Here is a 25,131-nt window from a genome sequence, read left to right on the forward strand (position 1 = left end):
GAAAAGACAATGATTTAAAGCTCCTTTTATCAGACAGTGTTAAGTGTGAAGAAGAAGAAGTATTAAGTAAGACAGAGGAAAGATTTCACCCAGGAAGCACAGTGATGAATCAAATTATCAAGACGAGGGATTAGCTGTGATGGCAAATCCCCAACTTTGAGAACAAGTGATCTTATATTTGCACCATGCAGTTTTACTGCTGTCATAATGTCGACGTGGTCGGATGAGGTGGTTACCCTACAGAATACGGTGAGTGACCTGAAGACAGGGATGGCAGCCCTGAAGGAGAAATGCGAGGACATGGAGGGAAGATGAGAAGATGCAACATAAGAATCATTGGAGTCCCTGAAACAGCCGGCTCCAGCTCTACTACTGCGGTTTCCAAGCTGCTGAAAGAGGTGCTACAACTCGATGGGGAGCAGCTGATTGACCGCTCACACTGGAGCCTCTGACCGAAAAGACCCGGTGGCAGACCCCGTGCTATTGTTGCCAAACTACACTACTAACATTAGGGTTGGGTTGGCAATAGTTGGTGAACAAGGAAGCAATAAAGGACAAAAAAAAAAGATGCGATTCCCTATTTTTCTACAAAATGCAAAACACAGCAATCCATCATCAAAGAAAAATGGCCGCTATATAAATATGGTGATTGAGAGTGGTAATTGTGACTGATATATTTAGAGGACAACAGTCAAGCACTTCTTTTTTCTGCGTTATGGTGTCACATCTGTGCTGTGATTTTAGCCTCTAAGAGCGCCTGTGCGAGTTAAAGATGGTGAGTGTGTGAGGGGCATGAGCCCATCTGTCTGTGGCATTTCATGCAAATGTTCACACTTGCCTCAGCCCGTAAATTCTAGCGTCTTCTTCTTCTTCTTCTTTGTCCGCCTGTAGACCAGTAGCTGTTGTTTTTCCGTCTTAAGCCTGTCACTTTTTAACAACCAGCCCAATGACTTCAGTTAAAAGGAAACATGGCAGTCAGTCACAGAAACAAAAGAAACCACAAGTCCTTTTGTTGTTTGACTTTTTTTTTCCTTTTAGTCAGATTTTTTTTTCAAGCAACAGAAGTAAAACTGTCTACATCAATGGCATCTCACAATATTCCCATTCAGTACCATCCCTCAGGGGGAACAAGAAGAGATTACACAATTTTGAACAGCAGCAGCACTTTTTCTTGAGCACTTTTTATGACCATGGCTAAAGTCGCTAACAACGCAGTGAATTAAATCATACGGCCACTTAAACTTTCAATCCCTAGTTCGTCTGAGCTTTTTCCTGGAGGAACTTCATTCATGATGCGTGGCTTTAAAGATCGAACACTTCACCACAGGAAAGATTTCTCAGACTGTAGGCAGTTTGACAAAGTAAAAATGTTCATTCATCAGTTCATGAAATGCTCAGAGCTCATAGGGAGTTAAATGGCAGGATGATATTGTTGGAAGCAACTGTTTTGCCTTCTTCACGAAACGTACCCTTAATCATTTGTGCTGCTTATTTTTCAATACGAGAACATCTCCAAAAGACATCAGAAACATAACAACCAATCTTCATGTGTTTGCCTGCTAGTCTGTATGAGAGCATGGATTAAGCGCTAAATCTGGTCTGAAGTCCAATTATTTTGGAGAAACCGCTATTACAGGCAATCCCAGCCACAGATCCCAATCTGCTCACAATAAAGCTGCATTGTTAAGCTCCAGGCCCCCCGACAGTCAGGTGACCAGAATGAGAAAGTTCATGAACTTCCCAAGCACAGGCAGACAAACACATGAGTACAATTTGGAGCTACATATATGCACACATATTGAGACAAAAGGTATTTGTTGTGTTTTTTTTTCTTTCCCGAGGTGGCCTTTTCTGTCTCTCCTCATGCATTTCTTTTTTAATCCTCTGGTCAAAGTTGTAGGCGGATTCAAGGTTAAAGCATACGCATGTCTTCACATTGACCTTTATCTCTGAGAGTCACATACGTAGACTGCGAGGCGAGATATGTCACAGTTTTTTTCCCCCGCTGAGAAAGAAAAACAAGAGGATCACAAAAGAAAACATGTTAAAACAAAACAAAGCATTACATCCAGGCGCGAGAGCTGAAGGTTGCTTCTTGAGGTGCTGCCGGAGTTTTTTTTGTTTCTTTGTTGTTGATGTGTTTTGGCACGAAAGGCCCCGCACAATTATGTCCTCCATTACCGGCAAAAGAAACAGTCCAAAACTCCTCCGATTAGGGCCATGGCTGTGAAAGTCAAGTCATCTCATAGAACACACTAAACCAACATATACACGATTTTTTTTGAGAACTGTACAGCAAAAAGAGACAAAAATAGACCCAAAAATAGACTTGATATATATATATATATGTATACTGCTAGGACAGCCCTAATAGTGCTAGCTGATAGGATGGGGCAGAAAGACAGGGGGGTGAAAAGGGCAGACAGGCACTTAAGTGCTCATGCATAGCGTAGGTTAAAGAAACAGCTAAGCAAAAGACAAAGAAGAGGAAAGAGGGGAAGTAGAAAAGAGTCTTAAAGAAAGATGAAGGTCAAAGCGATTTTAATTCAACAGATAAAAAACATTTTTAAAACTTGTAAAATGTTTGGTACCTTAATATTTAAAACTATGGAGAACAAATTATATCATTTTCTGAGAGATTTGAAAGAACGGATATTCTTTCCTTCGCCAAAAGAGTTAAGCTAACTGCAACAAATTGGCGTTAGCATGGCTATATAGTGGCTCTCTATCCTAGCTGTATTTTTATCAGCATCCTGAGAAGACGGAGATTACATTGGACAAAGGTGTCTAGAGCTAATAGCGCTAATGAGATTCCTTGGCTCTATGTCAGGTGTCTTACCCTGAGCCACGGACAGCAGGATGCTGAATTTACATCCTGGCACATTGCTAATGTCCTAATCTGACCTAGCTAACTTTAGCTAATGCATATCCCTTGTTACATGTGTCTCTTGTTCAAGCCTGTGTTTAATACTTTAGTGTGTCTGTTATGAAGTTAGTAAAGACAGAAAAGAGGACTGAAAGAAAGAAAGTTATATAACAAGCTGTAAGCTACCAGCAGCTATGCTAATATTTCTCACAGTAGACAGGAAGGCCAGCTCATTGCTAGTACCATTATCATTATCAGTGTGCTGCGTTCATGTCATAACGGGTTTATGCGATTTCTGATATTGTTCAAGTCAACATCAAAGATGTCAATATGATTATGAAGCTGTTGATACAGGAGTTCCTGTAACCCAAACACAAACTGTTAGCTCACATTAGCTGAACCCATTCAAGGTGAATAAACCAAGATATGATAGATATGGTTTTATTTTGACTATGCACTGTCTTACCACCAACTCTAATCACAAAATGGATGTCTGTATTTTGTAAACATTGATATATCTCTTACTTCTACCCGTAAATGACATGAACGCAGCAAAAGCTCACACCAGTGTGACCCACTTACTCTTTATCCGCTGCATTGATTTTGTCACATCAAATCAAGCCTCCCCAAAAACAACAACCCCCCCACCCCCCCCCCCGAAACTTCAGTTAGTTGAAGATCTTTGTAAAATGGCTACAATCTGAAATGAGGCACTTCTTGAGCTGATATATAATTCTTTTTGTTGTCTTTTTTTTTTACACACTAGTCATCCACAGTTAAAGTTTCAATAATAATGAGTTTTTCTCTTTGAAAAAACAAGACAAAAACGATGTTCTCCATTTTTTCGTACCCTTCTCCGATTGGCTTTCCACTGAAGGAATGAGAGCAGCAAATGGCTTGTTAAGAACGTCATTTGGCACACATCCCTGTTGATTTTTTTCACAACCAACAAGATGAAAGCGAAGAGAGAGAATACAATTCCATCAGTCTCTGTCAAAGTGCTGCGAGGGGGGCGTGTCCGATCCGCTTTCTCGCTGGTTGCGATTGGTTGTCACAAACGGAACAGGCGTAGCTTTGAAGCTCTCCGATTGGTACCAGATTGTTTCCCCGAGGACGACACACCGTCATCAGCACTCTGGAGGAAAAAAAAAAAGACAGACAGGAAAGAGAGGAAATGATTTAGTTAGATCTAAAATAAACCATAACCCAGATATGAAGAAGAAATAAATATTATGACAGTTGTACGTCTGATTTAGCTTATCAGGTTTGTTAGAATATCTGTAAGATATCAGTGTGTGCTTATCAACGCAGGAACACAGCAACCCTCACAGGAATGACAGAAATACACAGCCAAATGATACAGAAAGAGAAACAGATTCAAATAAGAAGAAAGAGATAAAAGGAGCAGCGCTGGAAAGTCAGGACACCTATCGCTGCAGGCATAAAGCCAAGTGTGTGTGTGTGTGTGTGCGTGTGTGTGTGTGTCTACCAGCGTAACGGAGATCAGAGATCTGAGAAATCATGTCAGGTTATTCTGGCAGTTTTAGCTCTTCATATCACACAGTGTGCACAAAGGTGTGTACTGCCAGGAAATGTCTCCGCTGGAATAACTCAAAAGTCTTCCTGGTCTTGTTTGCTCAGTTGATAGGATTATCAGGAATGCAGAGAGAGCCGAGAGAGCAGAAGAAGAATCTCATGGCATGAAGCAGGTTTTAGCAAGTTTTAAGGCACTTATGGGGTGTTTGATTTAGGGATTTCCAAGGGAGAGAAACTTGGAGAAGTCTTTGGTCGTCAATCAGAAATGGTGGTCGTAATGAGGCATGTTGAGACATGTCTGGGGACAGCTGATTTAGGGGGTCAGTATGCCTTCAACAAAGCTTGCTGTGTGCTTGTGAAATGCTAAAATTGGGGGTTTGAATGTGCTGTTTATTCAGCCTCTAGGGGGTCCCTATACACTCTGCTATATGGACTTTGTTTGCAGAACAGTGTTCCTGTATTGCATAATGAGGTATGTCCACTGGCAGAATTTACTCCACAATCAAACTTCACAGTATTTTGCACTTATGACCCAAGCACTGTCCGCACATGGGGAACATAAATCAGAGTTTGTTGTAACAATTGCTTATTTCATGCAATCGAATTTGTCATGGAGGACAACTCAGACAGACTCTTATCTTCCATTTTGAAAAAAAAGCATAGAAGCAAGTTTTTATTGCATTAGTTCACTTATTTTTCAACTTTCAAGGTTTGTTATGTGTTGTTTACTAGAGGCAGACCACTATTAGAGTATGACCAATATTTAGGTATTAGCATACATATTTACATATTCCCAAAAATACTTTGACAGGACATAAAATGTGGGTAAACACACTTTCACCAAATCAGGATTTGTGTCAGTGAAGCACCAAGCTATGGTGTTGAATTGAAACCAATGCAGAAGTGCAAAAAACTGCAGTTCCTGAAGTATCCACTTGAGGCTGGTCCCAAAAGCCCTGAATTCCCCATCAACACTAATGTTAAAACCATAGACTGTATAAATAATTGACGTAGTATCCGTGTCATCCCCCATCTGTTCCTAAGCGCTGTTTTGAAGCCAATTGTTGGCGGCAGCCATATTGGAAATGCGGAACTCAACCAGGCAAAGTGTGACGTAAAGAGGGGAGTTTGAGCCTCCGAGCCAACAGCTATGTGTTCCTGTCCGGGAGTCAAGTCAGTCATGTCCTTATTTGGGCAAACACTTATCTTCTGAACCGTCACGTACTGTACAGTGTGTGCCGATAGAGAAATTAGCTACTTGGAGCCAAGCCGTTTTTTGAACCAGGCTGTAAACATGTTTATTAATGCTGCAAAGATCGTCTTTTTTGAATTGGTGTCTATGTGGTTTGCGGTGTTTCTGCAGTCAGCCTCAAGCGGATTCTCGATGAATTGCAGTTTATAACACTTCTGCATGGGCTTCATAGTTTGAGACCGGAGGTTGCCGCTTGGTTAAAACCCTCATTTCAAGATAAAAGCACTTTATAGCCTGGTACAAAAAAAGGTTTTTAGTTTCACTAGCTTATGTTTAGAGGTGCTCTTCAACCAAAAGTACCAAAAAAATTGTAGTTCCAGGAACTACAATTCCTGGCACTAAAGCTAAAATTATTTAAATTAGCATTTTAGGGCATGGCTGACTTTAGTTTGCCAGGAGGCTAAAAGTCAGTATTTGTCTGACACTAGGTCTGCTGATTCAGCATTTCTAATACATCGACCGCCATCTTTAAGCCTCGAAAACGTCTCTTCAAAGACCAGTGGGTGATGTCACAGCGACTACATCCATGTCTTAAACTTTCTATACGTCACTTGCAAAGGAAATGGTGCTTTTTCTCGCCATCACTTCTTTGGACATAGTCTTCAGCATTTTCTTTGACTTACTTGTTTCATTAAGTGGCCTTGTTTGTCATATTGGTGTAAAATCCACATAGAAAAGGGATATATCAATCCAGCTGAAAAAAATCACTATTTACTTATAAGTAATCTGTACATTTATCTGCTGTATTGTTTTCTTTCCATGCTTAGAAAATGCAGAAGCCTAATAAAATGGACATAATCATTGTGGTACCTCAATCCCAACCATTATTTCCATTCATCATGTCTTTTAGCCAAGCCAAGCATGAATCTAGTCCTCTATGATCTGGACTGGTATCCTTAGAGTCGAAAATATGGGACAAATTCCGTCATTAACCTCTTTTTACGACTCAAACAACCAATAAGGAAAGTGAGGAATGACATAATGCTGAACACACTGCTTGACCTCAAACTGTGCAAAGTCCAGCATGCTGCAAAAAGTGATATCATACTGCAGTCTGACAGATTTTATAGGCCCATTTACACCAGTGGGACACACATTTTAACATGATGTGTATGGCCCTTTAAAACGGTGACAGTCTCAAGCTCCACATTTATCACCCACTGTGCCATTTCACTGTCACACCTTTTATGCTCTTGTCGTGGATGTTAGAACGTTTTAATAAAAGAGGGAGTATGAGGAGAGCAGAACGGCAGGTTATTGAGTTTGCAATGAAATCAGGATCATGACTACTATAAAGATTAGTCAATGGCCTTTAAACTGGGTTACTCTCTCAGATGTGATGACTCAAACCAAAGCCTCTCAGGCTGCCGTCAGCTATAATTACAAATACACAGAGCAAGAAAAGCAAACAGGCCGAGATAGAGTTCCCTGTCTTTTTCCTCCAAAATTTCCCAGAAGTGCTTGACTCTCTAATTGCACGGGGGGTACTCTATATTTACGCCCCTCCCTCCCTCCCTCCCTCCCTCTCTCTCTTTCTATCTCTCTCTCTCCCTCTCTCTCCAGTTTGTCTTCTTCCTGGTGCAGTGAGCTATATTTAGTCCCCCCTCAGCACAGACGGTTCCCGCCAGCCGGCCAAAGCCATGACGGCCTAAAGCGGAGCAGAGAAGCTCCCTCTTTCTTTCAGGCCAGCCGGCAACACAAACAATCAAGCCCGGCCCGAGCAAAGGGACCCGAGGAGACAGTCAGGACACGCACTGGTGCTCTGCCATGGACACACACATGCAAACTCACACACACAGAGCAAGGGACACCAGAGGAAGATGCTATAATTATGCGGATGACATTCACTTAATGACGACCTTTCTCCAAACACAGACATGGGAAATTATACACTGAAACATACCAACAACTCTCCTGTGTCTCATCCCAACACAAACACTAACATGCACAACTTTCACTATAATCAAATATTGTCGTTTTATTTCCTCTGAACTTCCCCTTTCATCCACCCGACTCTCCCTTGGTGGTTTGTCTATTGATCTCATTCATTTCCTCTTATCGTTTCTCCATCTGCAGGTGAATCAATGCAATAATGACCGCGCTAGTGATTGTGTAAGTGTGTCTCTGTCCCCTTTCTCTCTCAGACTGCTTAAATAAAGAGGTTAGACGAGGCTTTCTGCCTCTGCAGCTCGAGCTGAGCCAATAACGTCCCTCTCTCTGCCTGTGTGTGAATGTGTGTGTGTAATTAGGAGAGTCTGGGTCTATGTGATGTCTCAATCGAGAGCTGCCTTAAATTAAAAGCCACCCTGTTCTCTGCTCGTAAATCGAGCGTGTCAGTCTGTCATTTTCCTGCCGCCCTGGTTCCCACAAGAGATGAAGCACCGTGATGTGAGTCACTGAATCCACTGGTCACACAGTCAGTTTAGGTTAAATCATGTTTTATTACAGAGCAAAGCAGGCACTGCTACATTAGAGGTATAAGACTCAATTATAGGGTTACCATAAATGAGGACAAAACAGCAGTGTGCTCAGCTAACCTGCACTGTAACAACAAGCATCAGGTTGCCAAGGCTCCACATGGATAAAGAAGAGTGAGAATCACTGGAAATCCCCAAGGTGTTCATTTACATACCTTATCTTTCACCTGAGGCAGGAAACAGCTACTTCAGTCGGGATATGTCTAGCTCTGCATTGCATTCGAGGGTTTGACAATATTCTCTTTCAACACAGATCTCAAGTTAAATGTCTGTGACTGCAAGCAGTGACCGACAGTGCACCATAGAGAGTGGCTGATATCAAATCTGTGTGACTTATCCCACAGAATTTGTGCATAGAATGCAGACAATGCTGCAAGTATTTCAGCATTGTTTTCTGCTTCATTTGTAAGGGGTAAAAACAAATATAAATGGCTATATGTATAAATGTGTATTCAGATCTAAAAATATGTATGGAGAGCATCAAGACAACAGGAGGGTACACAAGTTGATTCTGATTCTGATATTGTTGCAAAACTATAATCAAATTGTAAACTGATCTACAAATGTGAAAATTCATCCAATGCATGCATAGATGTGCAAATATATATATATATATATATATATACAGATTATTTTCTCAGTTACACAAATGTGTACTCAGATCTCCCAATTGTGTATTCTGATATACAAATGTGTAACCAGATCTACAATTGTGTATTTTGATATACAAATGTGCAATCAGATCTACAAATGTGAACTCAGATCTACAAGTGCATACTCTTATCTACAAATGTGTACTCAGATTTGCAAATGTGTACTCGGATCCAAAAAATGTGTACTCTGATCCAGGAATGCGTAACCAGATCTACAACTGTATTCTGATCTACAAATTTGCAATCAGATCTACAAGTGTGTACTCCAATCTACAAATGCATACCCCGGTGTATTTACATGTGTCCGGTGTGCATATATGTGTCCTGTGTGTTTATATGTGGGATGATGTGCACCATTGTTGTGAGGCTGGGTGGATGTTTATTGTTTATTTGTGTTTTATACATATATTCTTGTACAGACAGTGACAACAAATCTGTTTATTAAGGACAAATAAAGATCTATCTATCTATCTACTCAGATCCACGAATGTGTAATCTGATCCAGGAATGGGTAACCTGATCTACAATTGTGTATTCTGATCTACAAATGTGCAATCAGATCTACAAATGTGAACTCTAATCTAGAAATGCATATACTCAGATTTATACGTCTTTTTGGAGATCCACAGATGTGTACTCAGATCCCCAAATATCTATGCAGAGCCACACATGCCTACACAGATTGACATGTATGTTGAACAATTTGTAATTTTTAATCCTAGTACCCATTTTTTATCCATGTGCAAATCTGTTTACACATTTGTTGGTCAATTTTCGGTACTAGCTACATAATTCATAATAACAACATTTTATTGATCAGCTGATAATGGCCAATAATATCTAGAGACAAGTGAATGGTTTGGGCTGGAATGCAGAAATGTCCTGTTGTGAATTCTTCCAAATCCAATTCTTCATTCTAGAGAGGCAAAGCTTTGTAGCATATTGACTGTTCACATAATGAAGAAACCATGACAAGAAAAAATAGTACTTAGAAATTAAGGACTCCTTTTTCTTTAGAAACGTAAAAACTTTTCCCCAGTGGAAGCACTTTTACATGCCAGAGACTTTAGCCCTTTCAATCCTCCAGTACTGTTATTATACTTGACTCCATTAAATCCTCAATCGTGTGAAGGCAAGCGGGTAAGACGTAAAGCAGCGCAACATGAGCTGGGATTCAGCGTTGGACAGCTGCAGATACAACGAATAAAAACTGTCAGAGTAGAGCAGCAGGAGAGCTCCTGTGTCACCTCATTTAATTTCTTCCAATGACGCCAGAAAGTCTGTGCGTTATGAGGATATAATGTTCGCAGACTCACCACAGTATATATGTGTCTGATTCCACAGTGCTTATTTGCCCGTCATGAATCTTGCACAGCTACAGATGACAATCAGGTCAAAGCGATACTGCGCCTAAGATCTATCTGTGAGCGTCAAACACTCGCCTCCTGTGGGCTTGAAAGAAGGTTTATGCAGAGTTCGAAAATCGCTTTTTCACGGAGGGGCGGCGGGTGTAGACAGTTTGGATTCACAGCAGTCACAATGGGCTGCAATGACCCAGTTTCACGCTGAAACTGAAGTATCAAACATCCACAGTAGCTTGTAAAACGATCCATGCAGCCTAATCCGCTACTCTGCGGTCCATGGGTAACACTTGGCGTTTAAATTAGTCACATTTTCACTAGAAAAACTGCTGAAAACACAACCATCTATTTCAATTTTCATGCATGAGTGTGGCATGAAGCAAATTCTCAAGTTATGCAAGCTAAATTTAGAGAAAACGTCCTACTTAAACGGTGAGAATGCTTTTAAAAAATCAGGAAATGACGCCTCATGAAGTAAAACTGAAGTAAAGCCTGTTATAATCTCCTTTATGAGCTCTGAAAATGAGACAAGCATCAGCTCCAGCTCTGACTGAAGGTCTGGAAGTCTGTGGTTCACGTCTGGGTTTCCTCAAACTACCCTGACTGTAATCAACGCACAGTCAGAGCTGCAGATATTTCGTGTGCATGTGTTCAAGTGCGATCACATTACTTTCCTGTTCTGCCTGGACTTTTACACCAATGTCTTCTTGTCATGTTAAGTTTAAAAGTTTAGACTTAACAGGGAGCAATAATCAGCGACAAATTTGCAAAGTCTTTCTATCGTGCCCCAGCTTTTCATTTACATTTTGCTGCCCTGCAAACGCACAGGCACGCCTCTTCAGGGAAAAGTCTTCAGGGATGCGAGAAGCCTTTCATGTTCGCAGAAACGCCGGCAGCAGCTTGTTTGGAATAAACACGAAGAGAGCTGGCTGGTGGGTGAACATCGATCATCGGAGGAGGAGGGAAAAAAACAGGGAAGGAGGCATTTGAAGCGCTGCCCGAATGACACGCGATTTCTTAGAAGTGCAGGGTCAGAACACGAACATTTTGTTACCGTTTAAAGAAAATTAAGGTCAAAACTGCAACATAACACAACACGTTCATCATCCCACAGGAAGCTTTTCACACTCCTAAAGAGGACAGTGAATGCAGCACAATGTGTCTCTTTGTCCAGCTGTAAATTTTCATACATTAACACCACACAGCTGGCAGTGTGAGGCTGAAAGATGAGTGTGTGTGCTGCTGTCAATCAAACTTCAACTGCGGCTGTGTTAGGGGTTGTTTTGCAGGTGTGCGCGCGCATGTGTGGGTGTGTAATGTATATGTACATACCATGATGAGGGCGGGTGTGTACTGTTGCATGGTGAAATAACACAGGTAGACTGAGGATACACGCACAATCACACGCGCTCACAGCAGAGATTATACGAAGGTGTTATGAAATCTCAAGAAAAAGGTGAAGAAAGTGTGAAAAAGCAATTTTTACTTGACAAATCAAAAGCCTTGACTCGTCGAAGGCCGTCACTTCGGTCTGTGTTTTTTTCAGATTTTTTTTTTTTGATACAAGTGAAAAGTAGAATAACAAGAGGCTGCAGGGTAGTTTCATTATGCAGCGACACTGTGGGAGAGACTGAGTGGGTGTGTTATGGCGCTCAGAGGAGCAGGAATGTGTGGGGACAGGAAGAGACAGACAGAGACAGAGCAGCAGTGCTGAGTGCGGGAAAAAAGGGGGGAGGAGAAAAAAAAAAGAAAAAGGACATTTGTGGGAGAACCACATTCACTGCCCACGTGTGGCTTCATATCCGAGTATTTTTAGAGCATCGTTACACAAAATCTGGACTTTCAATTTGCATTTGTTTTCCTGTCAGAACATCGAGCACGCATGTTTGACTTTACATACAGCACTTTGATCAATGTAGAAGAGGAACGTTTGAGCTTTTGACGTTTTTAGGAAAATAAAAAGGAACAGAAGAGGTAGTTGAACCATGCACAGAGCCCCTGAGTGTGTGTGTGTGTGTGTGTTTGTGTGTGTGTGTTTGCACCTGGCAGCCTTTGAAAGTGTTATAAATCTTGTTGTTGCTGCTTTACATAACTCAAGTAAGTTGGAGCAAATTTGACCCTCAGTTTTGTCTGCAGCTATGACTACAATATTTTTCATTCCCCCTGAATGATTAATCAGTAAACAGTTTTTGATGACTCATCATTTCTCAATCACGAAACACAAAACATTCTCCTGTTTTAGCTTCACTAATGTTAAAGTTAGCTGCTTTTCTCCTGTTTGTTGTACAGATATTTAACATTTTGGGGTTCTGGACTGGGAAGACAAAACGTGACTTTTATCATCAGCTTCCACTCTGGGAAACTGTAATGTAAAGCTTTTCTCCATCACTATACATGATCAATTAATTAAAAAAATATGCATACTCAGCCACAAAAAAATTATTGTGTTATCACTTTGTAAAATTCACGTAACAGATAAAAATAGCCTGATAGTATGTCAACAGGTGCACAGTATTTAGTTGTTACGATGACAGTTCTTTTTAATACATTTCTGTGTAGTTGTTTTCTTTTTTGATGTTTGCAAACCTTCTAAGTGACACTTTTAACTTTTTTAACTTTAACATCTAAAAATACTGCCACCTGAATTTCCTGAGGGAACCTTCCCAAATGATTAATAAAGTTCCTATCTATCTATCTATCTATCTATCTATCTATCTATCTATCTATCTATCTATCTATCTATCTATCTATCTATCTATCTATCTATCTATCTATCTATCTATCTATCTATCCATCCATCCACCGTCCTTCTGGTCTTGAGTTATCACAACACATGCTTTAAATCATCATGCTTTTCCTGCGGGGGTCATCGCGGAGGTATTTTACCCGCTCTCGGTGCCTCATTGTCGGCCGCGTGAGTCTGGATGTGGCCCGTGGAGCCTGGATGAAAATACTTTGAATTTGGAGAGGAAATGCGCTTTTCCTCCAGGGGTCATCGCGGTGGTATTTTACCCACTCTCGGTGCCTCAATTTAGGCCGCGTGAGTCTGGACGATGGAATTGATCAATTGGAAGCGGTTCTAAGTCGGATCCGGTTTTCAATTCCCACCCCTAGTTGACACTGTGGCAAACACGTTAGTTACCGTCTCAGGCTGATCTTGAAAGTCGGGAAATAATGACAGTTACTCACGCAGATGTGAGAGCAGCCTGACGAGCTGAGGGGCTCCAACCATCGCTGATAGAGAGACGAGATAAGGAGCAAGATCCTGGAGAGTGTTGGGGATTCTAATTTGCATAACCACCTGCTCACGACACATTATCTCAGACTTATTGTAAGAAATATGTTTCACCTTTCTAACAACTTAATGATTTATGATTTACTGTGAAAATTCTGAATACAGCAGTCACAGTTGAGCTTCTTTGAAAATATCATGACTTGAGAAACTGTGTCAGTTGGTAAATGTTCCATGCTTGCATAGACCTGATTATTGTCCTGGGTGTAGCATGTACTGCATATGACCTAATTTCAGAGTATATAAAGATAAGAGGGTCATTAGCTTTTAAGAGCCAATAAAACCATAAAATGTCCATTACATTTCTGCAAACAAATCATTCTAAACATTACGAGTTCTGAAGGTAAATAATCCCTCACGGACCAGAAGTCACTCTGTTTCATTTCATTCTAATTCACTGTACTCCTTAAAAACCTGTGAGATTTAAAGACTTTCACTCCATTTGAGCTGATTGTAAAACAGTGTTGAGAAAATAGTCGTCCTTGTGTAACAGAGACTGGCGTCTGTTGTGAAATGTGACATGGGACGTCCTGTCCCTGGACAGCACACACACACACAGCTAAAGCCAACAGGACTAAAGCGTTATCTCATTCTGTCTCTCTCACACTCTCGTTGTTTGCTGACTCAGACTTTTTTCTCCCCGTGTCGTATCACTCCACCAGTTCTGCCACTTTCCAACAACACACACTCGTACAAACACACACACAAACAGGAGGCGGCATCTTGGAGTAAAGTGATATATGGAGGGGTAGCATTAGCAGGCGGGGTCCTCACTTCTGAGTAAGGGTTTTCCCAGAATGCATGTGGCTCTGGGCTCTCTGACGTGAAGGCAGAGATGATATGAAACACAAGAAGCTGTTGCAACATCTTTAAGTGCAGCAGCTGACAGACGGAGCTGCTGCTGAGACATTTGTTTCGCTTTGTAAAGATCAGCATGATACAAACAAACATTAGTAGCTAATTCTGTTATTATTTCATGTCTGTTTGCCATCTCACCAGAGGGTCAACTCTCAAATCAAGCACCTGAGTAGGTGAGATGTCCTCATGCTCTAATGGCTGGACTGCTGCAGTTTTTCCACGACTGAAATGTGAAACATGGTGGTGCAATTCTTTAAAATTACCTACAAGAACAAACTGCATGACGGGTATTAAAATGTGTTCCCTCAGCCAGACCTGATCTCTGATGCTGCTCATGGTTTAGCAGAAGAATCAATATTTCATCATGGACTCTCCATAGAGTGGCGAGGTAGGCCATCCCCTCACAGGAATCAAATTGTCACATGAGAGTGTAACAAACACATAATCCAGTTTTAAAGTTAGTAAGCATTGATTTTAATATCAACGTCACTGTTCAGTTGTCGCTTTCCTGTGTAGAGGTTTTTACTCGTAGTGTAAATGATTTCCTCACGGTCAATGCGAAGACGCAGTCGCAAACATAAGTAACAAAAGTATTGAGCTATTGCACATGCTAAATGAATGAGTTGTTTTCAGCCTGTAATCAAAATTTAACACACACCGTAGTGGTTACCATCTATAAACTGTATCTGCTAACTGTGTCATAATTATGGGTTTTCCATTACAACACTTTTCGTTAAAGCTCCTGTAAGGAGTTTTAACTGATTTAAAAAAACAGACTTAAATTTAATTTTGATGTCTCTAAATAATGTATTTAAACAAACTAGACCACCAGTATAAAGCTTGACTATTTCTATGTGCTTATTTTTAATGTGTGGAACTTCTGCTACAGGATAGGTGTCACAAGAAGTGATAAACAGCACACTGCAGAAATTTTCTATTGCATTCTCCAAGGCACGGATTCTCAATAGGTGCATTTCGACCACGAGTTCCAGGGTCTTTAGCCCCCAGAGCTACTTTCCCCAAGAAATAAAAGGTTCCTGTGCCCCCATTGTTGTCTGCGTTTCGACCGCGGGTTGAAGTCCACCATCAGTGGTCAGGTATGCGCTTCATAAACAGAGGCTATAGTCCTTGTCGTTGCGGTTACTGGTTCGATTTCCAGCCTCGACTATTGGCATGTATTCCCCAATTCTCTGCTCCCTGCTTTTCCTGTGTCTTGTCAGCTGTCCCATAAATAAAGGCCAAAAACTCCAGTTTTTTAACAGTGGCAAACCTTATCCTGCAAGATGTTTCATTTGAATTAGTTTAATGATGTTTTCTGTTTGGATTTTGATATCAGGATCTCTATCTTAAATTGAAACATCTTACTTTGTTGTAGCTGATTCTTTGTGTTGAGCAGTGTTAGTGGTCCTCTTTGGCCTACAGTACCAGAGAGAAGTCAGCCGGTACAGAGTCAAATTGACAAACCATTGGTTCATGAAGAAGAGACACGCCAAGGAGCTGACAGTGTGGCATCTAGACTGCGTTTGGAAATCACATCTCCTGTGTGTTTAGAAACTGATGCTAATCTGTGTTTCACAGTGCCTGTGTGTGCGTGTCTATGTGCCAATCTCTGCCCTCTGCTCCAGTCTGTTGATGAATTGTGTAATTATTAATAGAGACCCCTGCCTCATCACACCGCAACAGCGTAATATACACAAACACACACACAGATTAAATTTCTACATGTTGCTTTATAAAGGGCAGGGAGGAACCAGGAGTGTGTGATATCGTATGTGTGTGCAAACGCTGGGACTGACTGTGAGATGTGTGTAGGCGTGGATGAGCGTCAGCCTGCATGTGTGCAGGAGTTGGTATGTGTGTGTGTGTTTGTGTGTGAGTGTGAGTGAGTGTGGGTAGACAGGCAGACTTGGCCGCTATGTATCGCAAATATTTATCCATGGAGCTTCTGGAGGCTTCGCTACAGACGCTCACCTCTCACCTCGACCACGTCTCCACAGGAGGAGAAAATAAACTACCTGTAGATAAAGAGAGTCCTCTGCCTCTACGCAGGCTCCAGAATACATCTCTGTTCACAACGTTTACAACAAAAGATTGAAGTTTGCTTCATTCTTGTAAGTACAGGATCTTTCTGGGCCAGAGGTACAACTCAAACTTTGTGCTCTCTTAATTCAACCTGACTGGATGTGAAATAAAACCAAGAATATGAGATGTTGAGTTCCACCTTTAAATGTGAACCAATCAATATTTTTCAGTAATAATGACAACAAGTAATTTTAAATAAAGGAAACGTTCAGGAATTAACCCACAGGCATTAGTGTTGGAAATTAGGTGGACTAAAAAGGAGGTAAAAATGATAATGGGTGAGACTATGTTTCCAACACTTCAGTCAACCAATATGGACGTAAAAACCCTAAAAATTACACTTGAGTCCCCACTTTGTCGTCTCATTTCAGATCCATCGGCTAGCAGAACATTATTTCTGAATATATATTTTTTTACTATGTTTGGGCAAGTGGTCAATTCTTAGAAAGGGAACTACTTTCTTGTCTTTGAACTATTTAGCGCCAGATCTGTGAGAAATGCTATTTTGTTCATCTGTTTACAAGATATCAAGATGAACAACAATAAAGTATGAGTTGAGTTGAAAATATAAATAGAATTGCTTTTTTTTTGCAGAGTACTTTTGAATGGATGGCAGATTTTATATATTTGGAACAGTATTGAATTATTTATTTCATTATTTAATTGATTCAATTTTGTTAAAGTTATATTATTGGGGCTTTTACACCTTAATTGATAGAGGGAGAGGACAGTGGATAGTGCAGGAAACTGGGAGAGAGTGGGGGAATGACATGCGTGAAGGGAGCCACAGGCTGGATTTGGACCCGGGCCGCTCGCTACATGGGCGCGCAATTTAACCAGTAGTCCAAGTCCGCGCCCATTTCATTGATTACATGTTTTTGTATGTTTCAATCTCAACTAAAAATAATGCATTTTTCCTTGCATTTTTGCTAGTTTTTTTTAAGGCAAGTGGCAGAAAATTTAATATTTGGATGTCTTGTTCCCTTTCCTTCATAAAAGTTAGGTTTTCTTTAGTCAACATTTTGTAAAAATTGTTGATATGGGGCACTGGTGGCCTAGCGGTCTAAGTGTCCCTTGTATAGAGGCTATAGTCCTTGTCGCAGAGGTCGCCGGTTTGACTCCCAGCCGGTCGACCATTTACTGCATGCTTTCCCCCACTCTCTACTCCCCACATTTCCTGTCTCTCTTCAGCTGTCCTATCTAATAAAGGCTAAAAAGCCCAAAAATATAGCTTAAAAAAATGTAAATAAATAATGTATATATGGATTTTCCAAAGAATCTAATTCCCTGTGTTTTTTATACAGAAATTTCACTTCCAACCAACAAAATAATGTACAGGTTAGAAAACACTTCAAACAATTTTGAAGAATTAATTGAACATGACTAAGCACTGGATCACAGAGTCCGCGGGTTAACCATGTCAAACTGGTTTACAGAGCAGGACTAAGGACGGCAGAGCTAGCACCACCAGCCTTCGATCCTGCTTGCAGGTTAACGTCCACATGTCTGTGTTGGTTACGCTCCTGTCGAGTGGTTTCAGGCAAGTTTAAATACTGCCAAAACGCACCCTGCTACGAGATGCTATCTATTGTGACGTGCCATCTATTTAGAACTCCATGTACCAAACGCTCTTGTATGACTCACTTTATTCACCTTGTTGTCTTGCTTTCTAGACACAGCTTCCTATTTGTTGTTGTTGTTGTTGCTCCATTGATATACAGGATAAAAAAATCCCACGGTGGACGCTAAACACTGCTTGAGTTGTAATTTCTGCCACAGTTACATCAGTTCTGCTTTTAGTTTTGTACAGACTTGCATAATTCCTGCCTTGTAATGCTGATTAGCTTCACTTATCCAATAAATAATATAACTCGGAAAAGAAAATTCTGCAGGCTGGATATTCATTACAACCGATTATACAACCACAATGCCTGCTGATACATTTCCCTCTTGTGTGGCAATAAGCCAGCGACTGAAATGGAGAAACTTTGCTAAGCTGTGGCATAAAGCAAAAGCGATTTGGGAGCAAACTTGAGAAAACATGCAAAACCACGGGTATGTTCCTTCTGTACGTGTGGTTGTATTTCTGTCAAACATGAATGCAGAAACACGAAACCAACAGCAGAAATAAAACAAACGGCGTTTAAAGAGACTTAAATGGAGACACATATGCAAGTGTCAAGTGGCACAATGACAGGATATGCTGGTCGTGTGCGTAATGTATGAGTCAATGAACCGCAAGCCTGTAGGAAATAAGTATGTGCTTGGTTTTGTGTGTGTGTGTGTGTGTGTGTGTGGAGTGGAGTGGAGCGAGGCGATGGTGGTGGCTGGTTAGTGTCCTGGCCTGTGAGTGGACAACAGTTGCACACAGAAGTGGAACAAAAAAGGATGATGAAGAGAGAAATGTGTGGCCAATCCACTGTAAACATTCTGCTCATTAAGATCAAGAAGAACCATGTGGATATAAAAAGTCCCCACATCATGTAAACAAGCAGCACTATGACGCACATGAAATAACTACCTCCGTGTGTGTGTGTGTTAAGGACAAGGGAGTGTGATTCATATTCAGATACTCCTCTTAAAGCCTCCAGCCCGTGCAGAAGAAGGCCATGCATTCACACATACAGCAAGCATGACCATCATCTGGTGTACGACAACTGGAACACGTGCGAACACGCCACTTTTTCCCTCCTCTCCCTTGGATGACAACTGGTCATGAATACAAACAATTTCATCAAAGCCAAATGAAATGCAGCAGAGAGTGTGCATGCACCGATACATAAAGTGTTCCGCCCCTCGATCATCCCTTGTCTATCCACTCTCAGCTTGTTTGTTCTTCACCACGTAAGTCTAATAAGTAAACAGGAGAGATGTGCGCGTTTAATTTCCTCTCCTCAACCAAATAGAGGCTTTTAATGCTCTGGTGAGGTGCTGTGACGTCCGCAGCGAGAAGAACATTGTGTTAGCGGCTGTGGACAGGTGTAATTGTATATTTCAGCCGTGTTCTCCGTCTGAGTAACAGAAACAGAACATCCAAGTTTCCCAGAAGCACAAACATTTAAGATGTTCACATGAAGAGACGGCTTGAGTCTACACTGCAGGCCTGCGAACACAAACTAAACACATAGATGACGCTCATTTAAATGCAAGTGTAAAGAAACATAAGAGCAGGCGGAAATTTACAACCACAAACCTTCACATAAACACAGTGCCAGTTTGAGCTGGACGGGTTTGGTTTCCACCTCATTTAAATTTTGCACATGAGTGGCAAGTAAACAAATCCAGGCCGACACGATGGCTGGCAAAGTCTGGTGTAGCCGCTGAATTCAAATTAGATTTATTTTCTTTGCCAACACCGGAGAGGTGGTGGAGCTTTGGCCTCAATAATGATTAAAAAAACAGAGGTAGAACATGCTTTATATGTTGATCTAATTAGAATTTGGCTACTAAAAGACACTCTTCAAGCATCACCAAAGGGTTGACTACAAGTCCTGACTCCACCCCTGTTAGCCATAGGATGTTTGTAAGAACATAAAGACAACAGTTTTATGATGTAATACCCGGAGACTGTTTCTTTCCCCAGGATGAAACTGTTAGCTACACACAGCTGCATAGAATAAAAAACGTAAATAAAAATACAGATATAAATCTATATTTTGATTATATAGTAGTATTTGTTCATACTTTAATAAACTACAATGACACAAAGCTGAAAAATAACTATTACCAAGAATGGGAATAAGAGGCTACTTCATAATACTGTAAAAATAAAATAATTAGTATTTTTTAATTTAATGCTCCTGTTATGTTGCGGGTTAAATTGACCCTTTTTAAAGTCCATTTTAAGCAATATATGCCTTCCAAACCAGCTAAATACAGCATAAAAATCTGGGCAGCATGAGGTTTCTCATGTTAATTTATCAATATCACTTCATAAAAATAAAATTAAACACGTAAAACAAAAAATTTAAAAATTTAAATCATGTAAAACTATTGTATTTATATTCAGTACTTTCCGATATGTATTACAAAAAAGTTTTAACATGAATTTTCAGGAAAAACAAGTGAGTTATCCTCATTGAACCATGATCTGTGAGAAATAAAGAACACCATTGCACTAAAGATTGATTTAAATGGTTAGTAATGGAGTTAAAGATGAGATTAAAAAAAAAATTTATTTGGATTTTTGGGTGGATAATTGAATATGCCCCAGGTAAAACTGAACCAAGAACATTATTGCTGTTCTGGAGAAACGAACATAACAGGAGGGTTACTTAAAATGTAACTTTATTATTGTAATGCACAAGTCAGAGCAAAGCTATACTGCCATATGGATATTCTTTTCTACCCTAAACTATAACTTCTCAAATGATTGCCACCAAACCTCTCTATTATCTCTTTAATCATAGCTAGGGTTTAAATGTTGTTAATCTAACTTTAAAATATTTGGAGAGAGCTGTCTTTAGTCTTATTAAAACTTGAAAAAGAACACACGAAAAGTGAAAGGAATGGCTTAAAAAGCTTACATGTCTGCTTTAATGTTAGCTAGAAGTTAGCTGCTCAGCTAGATAATGAAACCAGCAACCTAGCTTAACTTCCCACAACTGCTGCGTGTCAGTAAAAGACTTCTCAAGGTGACTAATGTGTCTTGTTAGATGCTAAAATTTAGACTAACAATATCGGGACCCCTCAGCTTACATTTTTTGACAGGGTTCAGTTTTTAAAAATGAAGGAAGTTTTTAAATAAGATGTTAGCTGTTAACTGTTATGCTTGCTAGCTACAGCTGACTACATCTACTTTCTACATCTGTATTTTCAGTTTATGGTTCAACCTGAGTTGCCTTTTTCTTTACTTCTGTGTGATATTTGAGGGATTACTTTACTAAAACTGCCGTCAATTTCAGAAGTAAGAATTGATGCAGTTGGCAAGCCAATGGCGTAGAATTGTGTATGGACCGTATGGACATGTCCCTACCAATCTCAAACAATGGCTGAAATGTACCCCACCAATATTAAGGTTGAAGGGAGAACAAATGCTCTTCATGCGGCACACAAAGAGTCAAATCCTTTCCCAAATACTTTTTGATTGGCTGAGCTTCCTGTAGGCTGTTTTGTTTGCAGATTTCAGTGTTGATGGTGCACTCATGTCTTAAGATGTCGGCAGGCAAGAAAAGAAAGATGGACATAGAAGCTATTTCAACAAAGTGTAAGTCACCAGAGGAAAATAGTCCCGCCTCATAGGCAACCGCTAATGAATGCAAAACACTGTTTCTGTTGCAGCCGGATACACAGGCTATGTCCCCACCAATGTCAAAATTAAAACTACGCACAGTCTATTAGCGTATTTTGTCACTTTATCTTTTGACACCTAGCCAAACAAAATTAAATTATTCAGTGTATACAAAGTCTAAGGAAAGGTATTCAATTATAATGACAAAAAAAAATCATAAATGTAGCCATGTCATGGTAAATGATTGAAATCATTGATAATTAAGAGATATGGTTTGTCACATTCTGTCAATGAGTCCTTGAATTAATTGGATAATGGATCTGCACCTCAAGGTTCAAGCTCGTCTCCCAAAGCAGGAAATCAATTTAACCCCAAGAAAACTATTTCCATTCAGAAAAGCAATGTTCCTGCACACATTACCCTCTGCATCAAACTCGCACACACACAGAAAAACACACATCCTGAGCCCCGCAGCAAATTGGGCAATTTAATGAAGTAAACCCTGCAAAGCACAGGAAGCTGTTAGTTGTTCCGCTGAGGCCTCGGTTACGCTGCTGACGCTGAGGCGACGTGAAGGTGAGGCAGCGCTCTAAAGGTTAACGACCGTTCTCAGGCCAATAATGGCAACGGTGAGCAAACATCAGTGCTCCTTCATTCGATCCGCACTGATGAGTTACATAAGGCGGGTCGAGGGACTGTTTGTTCTTGTTCTCAATCACCACAGAGAAGGTTTCAATCATCATGACCAGGGAGAGTGTTCTGGTCAGAGGGCTGAATATTGAGTTTTCTCTATATTCATGTATAAACAGATAGATGAAGAGCATATGGGTTCTTTTTTTTGCGTGTGAGGGACACAGCGGGGGTTAAACCCTAGACTTCCACTCGATATGCACAGATCTGAAATGTTCTGTTGATGTTTCTTCTGAGCTGAATGTTTGATTCTTTGTCAGTTTGGGTTCCTGATCACATTGAACAGAGCTGCAGTGAATGTGAACCCTGGTCCATGTGGGAGGGTTAGGTAACTTAAATATGCACAGTGTGTGTGTGTGTTGTGTGTGTATGTGTTTTGCCAATAGCTTCCCTCCAGGCAGTCAGAGTTGAGCAATCTGTTGAACGGTGGCCCCTCTGTTCCCGTGAGGGTTTGTTCCTCTTTTTAAACACAACTGTTGACTTCACACAAAGTTCTCAAAACTCTTTTCATGAAGTTTGATTAAAAATGTTATATAAACATTTCGTCCTTTATCCAACTTCATGCAAATATACATTTTACTGTCTTTTGACAAGTTGGAGACACTGAAGCGTTGATTCTTTGAGCTAAACTCTGTGACTGTCTCCGGTAATGATATCATTGTGTAACTCATTTACATTAATAAGCAGTTAATCAAAACTAAGCTATGTTGCATGATTGATGTACTTTCTGGAAACTTTCTCGGTTACGCTCAATCAAAAGCTTGTTGTGATGTTGAAGGTGGAAAGATATAACTCTGTGTGCTCCTCCAGGGCTGGAGAAGGACTGCAGATGTTGAAAAAAACCTATTAAAGTATCATTTTATCATTTTTTCCTGGTGACAGTGGGACATCTGAACGATATCGCTTTGTAGGACGTATGTTGAGAGTGACGAAGTCAACTTTGGTCTTTCTATTATTTGATTTAGAAATGAGTTACATTAAAAAACTAAGGGTTAAAAACAGTGTTAAAAAGGGTGTTCTACTCTAAGAATAATATTAGCTTCATGCAGAAAATTTTACTATTTAATGCATAATTTAATAAAGTTTTGGTTTTGCTTTATATGGAAAGACACTTCATCCATAAATTGTGGCAGAAATATAAATGTTTTACTTTGAACTTTAAGTTTAACTGAAGGAAAGGTATGAAAAAAACTTTATATTCTGCTGTCAATAGTAGCTTTAAAAAAAAAACCCAAATGAAATCGGCGAAAATCTGTAATGACAGGTTGGACCTTAGAAAAATGGAACATCAAAACAGTCAAAGAACTTGTCATCAGTGCACCTCTAGAAAATATAGAGTATCGATTGTTTATTTAGTGTTAAAAAACACTGAATAAGCAATGGGCAGTGTGTAATCACCTTTTTATGCAACTTGAGGAAGAACGTTAGCTAGCTAGTTGGCGAAAGTTCTAACAGCTCAGCCAGCTGCCCCCAGAGCGTTGGAGAGACACATTTTTTTAAGTACTTTGGCCTTTCTAATTACCTTGTTTTCTGTTATTAAAGAGACTTCTGTGGCTACTGTTCCTAAACAATAAACACTGAAATAATCCCAACCCTAAATATGAGCCGAGTACCAAGAAACAAGCTAATGGCAGCTCCGCTCGCAGCCCCTCACAAGTCCTGAAGCCGCCAAGAAAGGCTCAAAAAACAGGGCTCAAAAAACAGGGCTCTCAAGGTTCAGAGTGAGATTTTGGCAGCAGGGGGGGGATTTTGGCAGCGGGGGGAATTCAGACCGTGTCTTCTAACCAGTCTGCATTGCACATGTGCATCCTTTTCTTTGGAACGTAACGTTGTTGTGTTGTTTTACCCGGATAAAGTGATGCAATTGTTGGGTAGCTATACTTCTTTCTCTCTTTTTGATTAGCTGGTGCGTGGCAAGTTCATTCTGAACTCTACGGGAAACCCACTTGATTCCTTCTTGTTCCACAGTTTAAGGAAAAACGGTGCAACTTAGTGGGCGTTGTCCTAGTAATTATTCTGCATGAGAAATACAAAGTGTGGCGTGTGAGCGTGTGAACAGGTTGAAATACGTGAGACTTGAGAGCCCTTAAAAAAAAGGATAATTCAGCTTAACACCTGAAAAAATCCTGAGGGGTCATTTTTAAATGTAACACTTACATCCAGCCATAAAGTGAATCAAAAAAACAAAGATGAAGTTTATAGAGAGAAGTAAAGAAATTCAACTTTGGCTCAGGACTCTCTCAACTTCAAAGTTGAATGCTAACATTTATCAGGTTGCTTTAACAAACAGCCAAGTTTATTTGTGCGGCTTGGTTTACTGAAGACCTTCTCAGAGAAGTGTGTTCAGGCGGTGTATGACGATCTCTCTGGGTCACTATCTCCCCAAAACGGTCACCAGGAGTTATTACCGTAATGAAGCAAGATTCCCACAGTCTAGTCAGATCAAGACAGGTCAGAGTGAGGAAAAAACCCGATTCAGCTCCTCTGAGAATAACTTGACCTCCTCTGCAGGAGTCTTAACTGGATTCTCACCTTATCATCAACGTCAGCACTTCGACTAACCCCTAGATCAACTTTGACCTCCTCTCATCCCCTTAACCTCTTCCACCTGATCCATCTGGTCTCAGCGCTGCTCAAGATGCTCAACACACACACATACAGACGCACAAACACGTACTAGCACCACACAAACAAACAATATCACCACACAGAAGAACACACACACAAACACGGGCTCCATGTGAGAAGTGGCTCGTTAGTAGACGTTAATCAGCTTAGTGCTCTCCCATGCCCGCGGTTATAAGCTCTTTACAGACAAACCCAGTTAAGAAGAG

The 25,131-nt window shown here is 40.5% G+C and overlaps 1 protein-coding gene across 1 annotated transcript in view; it reads right to left on the bottom strand.

Moving 5' to 3' along the window:
* Positions 1-1,004: 1,004 nt before the first annotated feature.
* The window catches only part of si:ch73-335l21.1 (insulin receptor substrate 1-B), a 65,843-nt gene continuing 41,716 nt past the window's right edge, over positions 1,005-25,131 (bottom strand). Inside the window, exon 4 of the mRNA XM_034676989.1 lies at positions 1,005-4,001. Coding sequence (XP_034532880.1) covers positions 3,994-4,001 — 8 coding nt within the window. The 3' untranslated portion in view covers positions 1,005-3,993. The remainder of the gene's footprint in view (positions 4,002-25,131) is intronic.

This window comes from Notolabrus celidotus, chromosome 23 (assembly GCF_009762535.1).
Source record: "Notolabrus celidotus isolate fNotCel1 chromosome 23, fNotCel1.pri, whole genome shotgun sequence".
NCBI classification, from domain to species: Eukaryota; Metazoa; Chordata; class Actinopteri; order Labriformes; family Labridae; genus Notolabrus; species Notolabrus celidotus.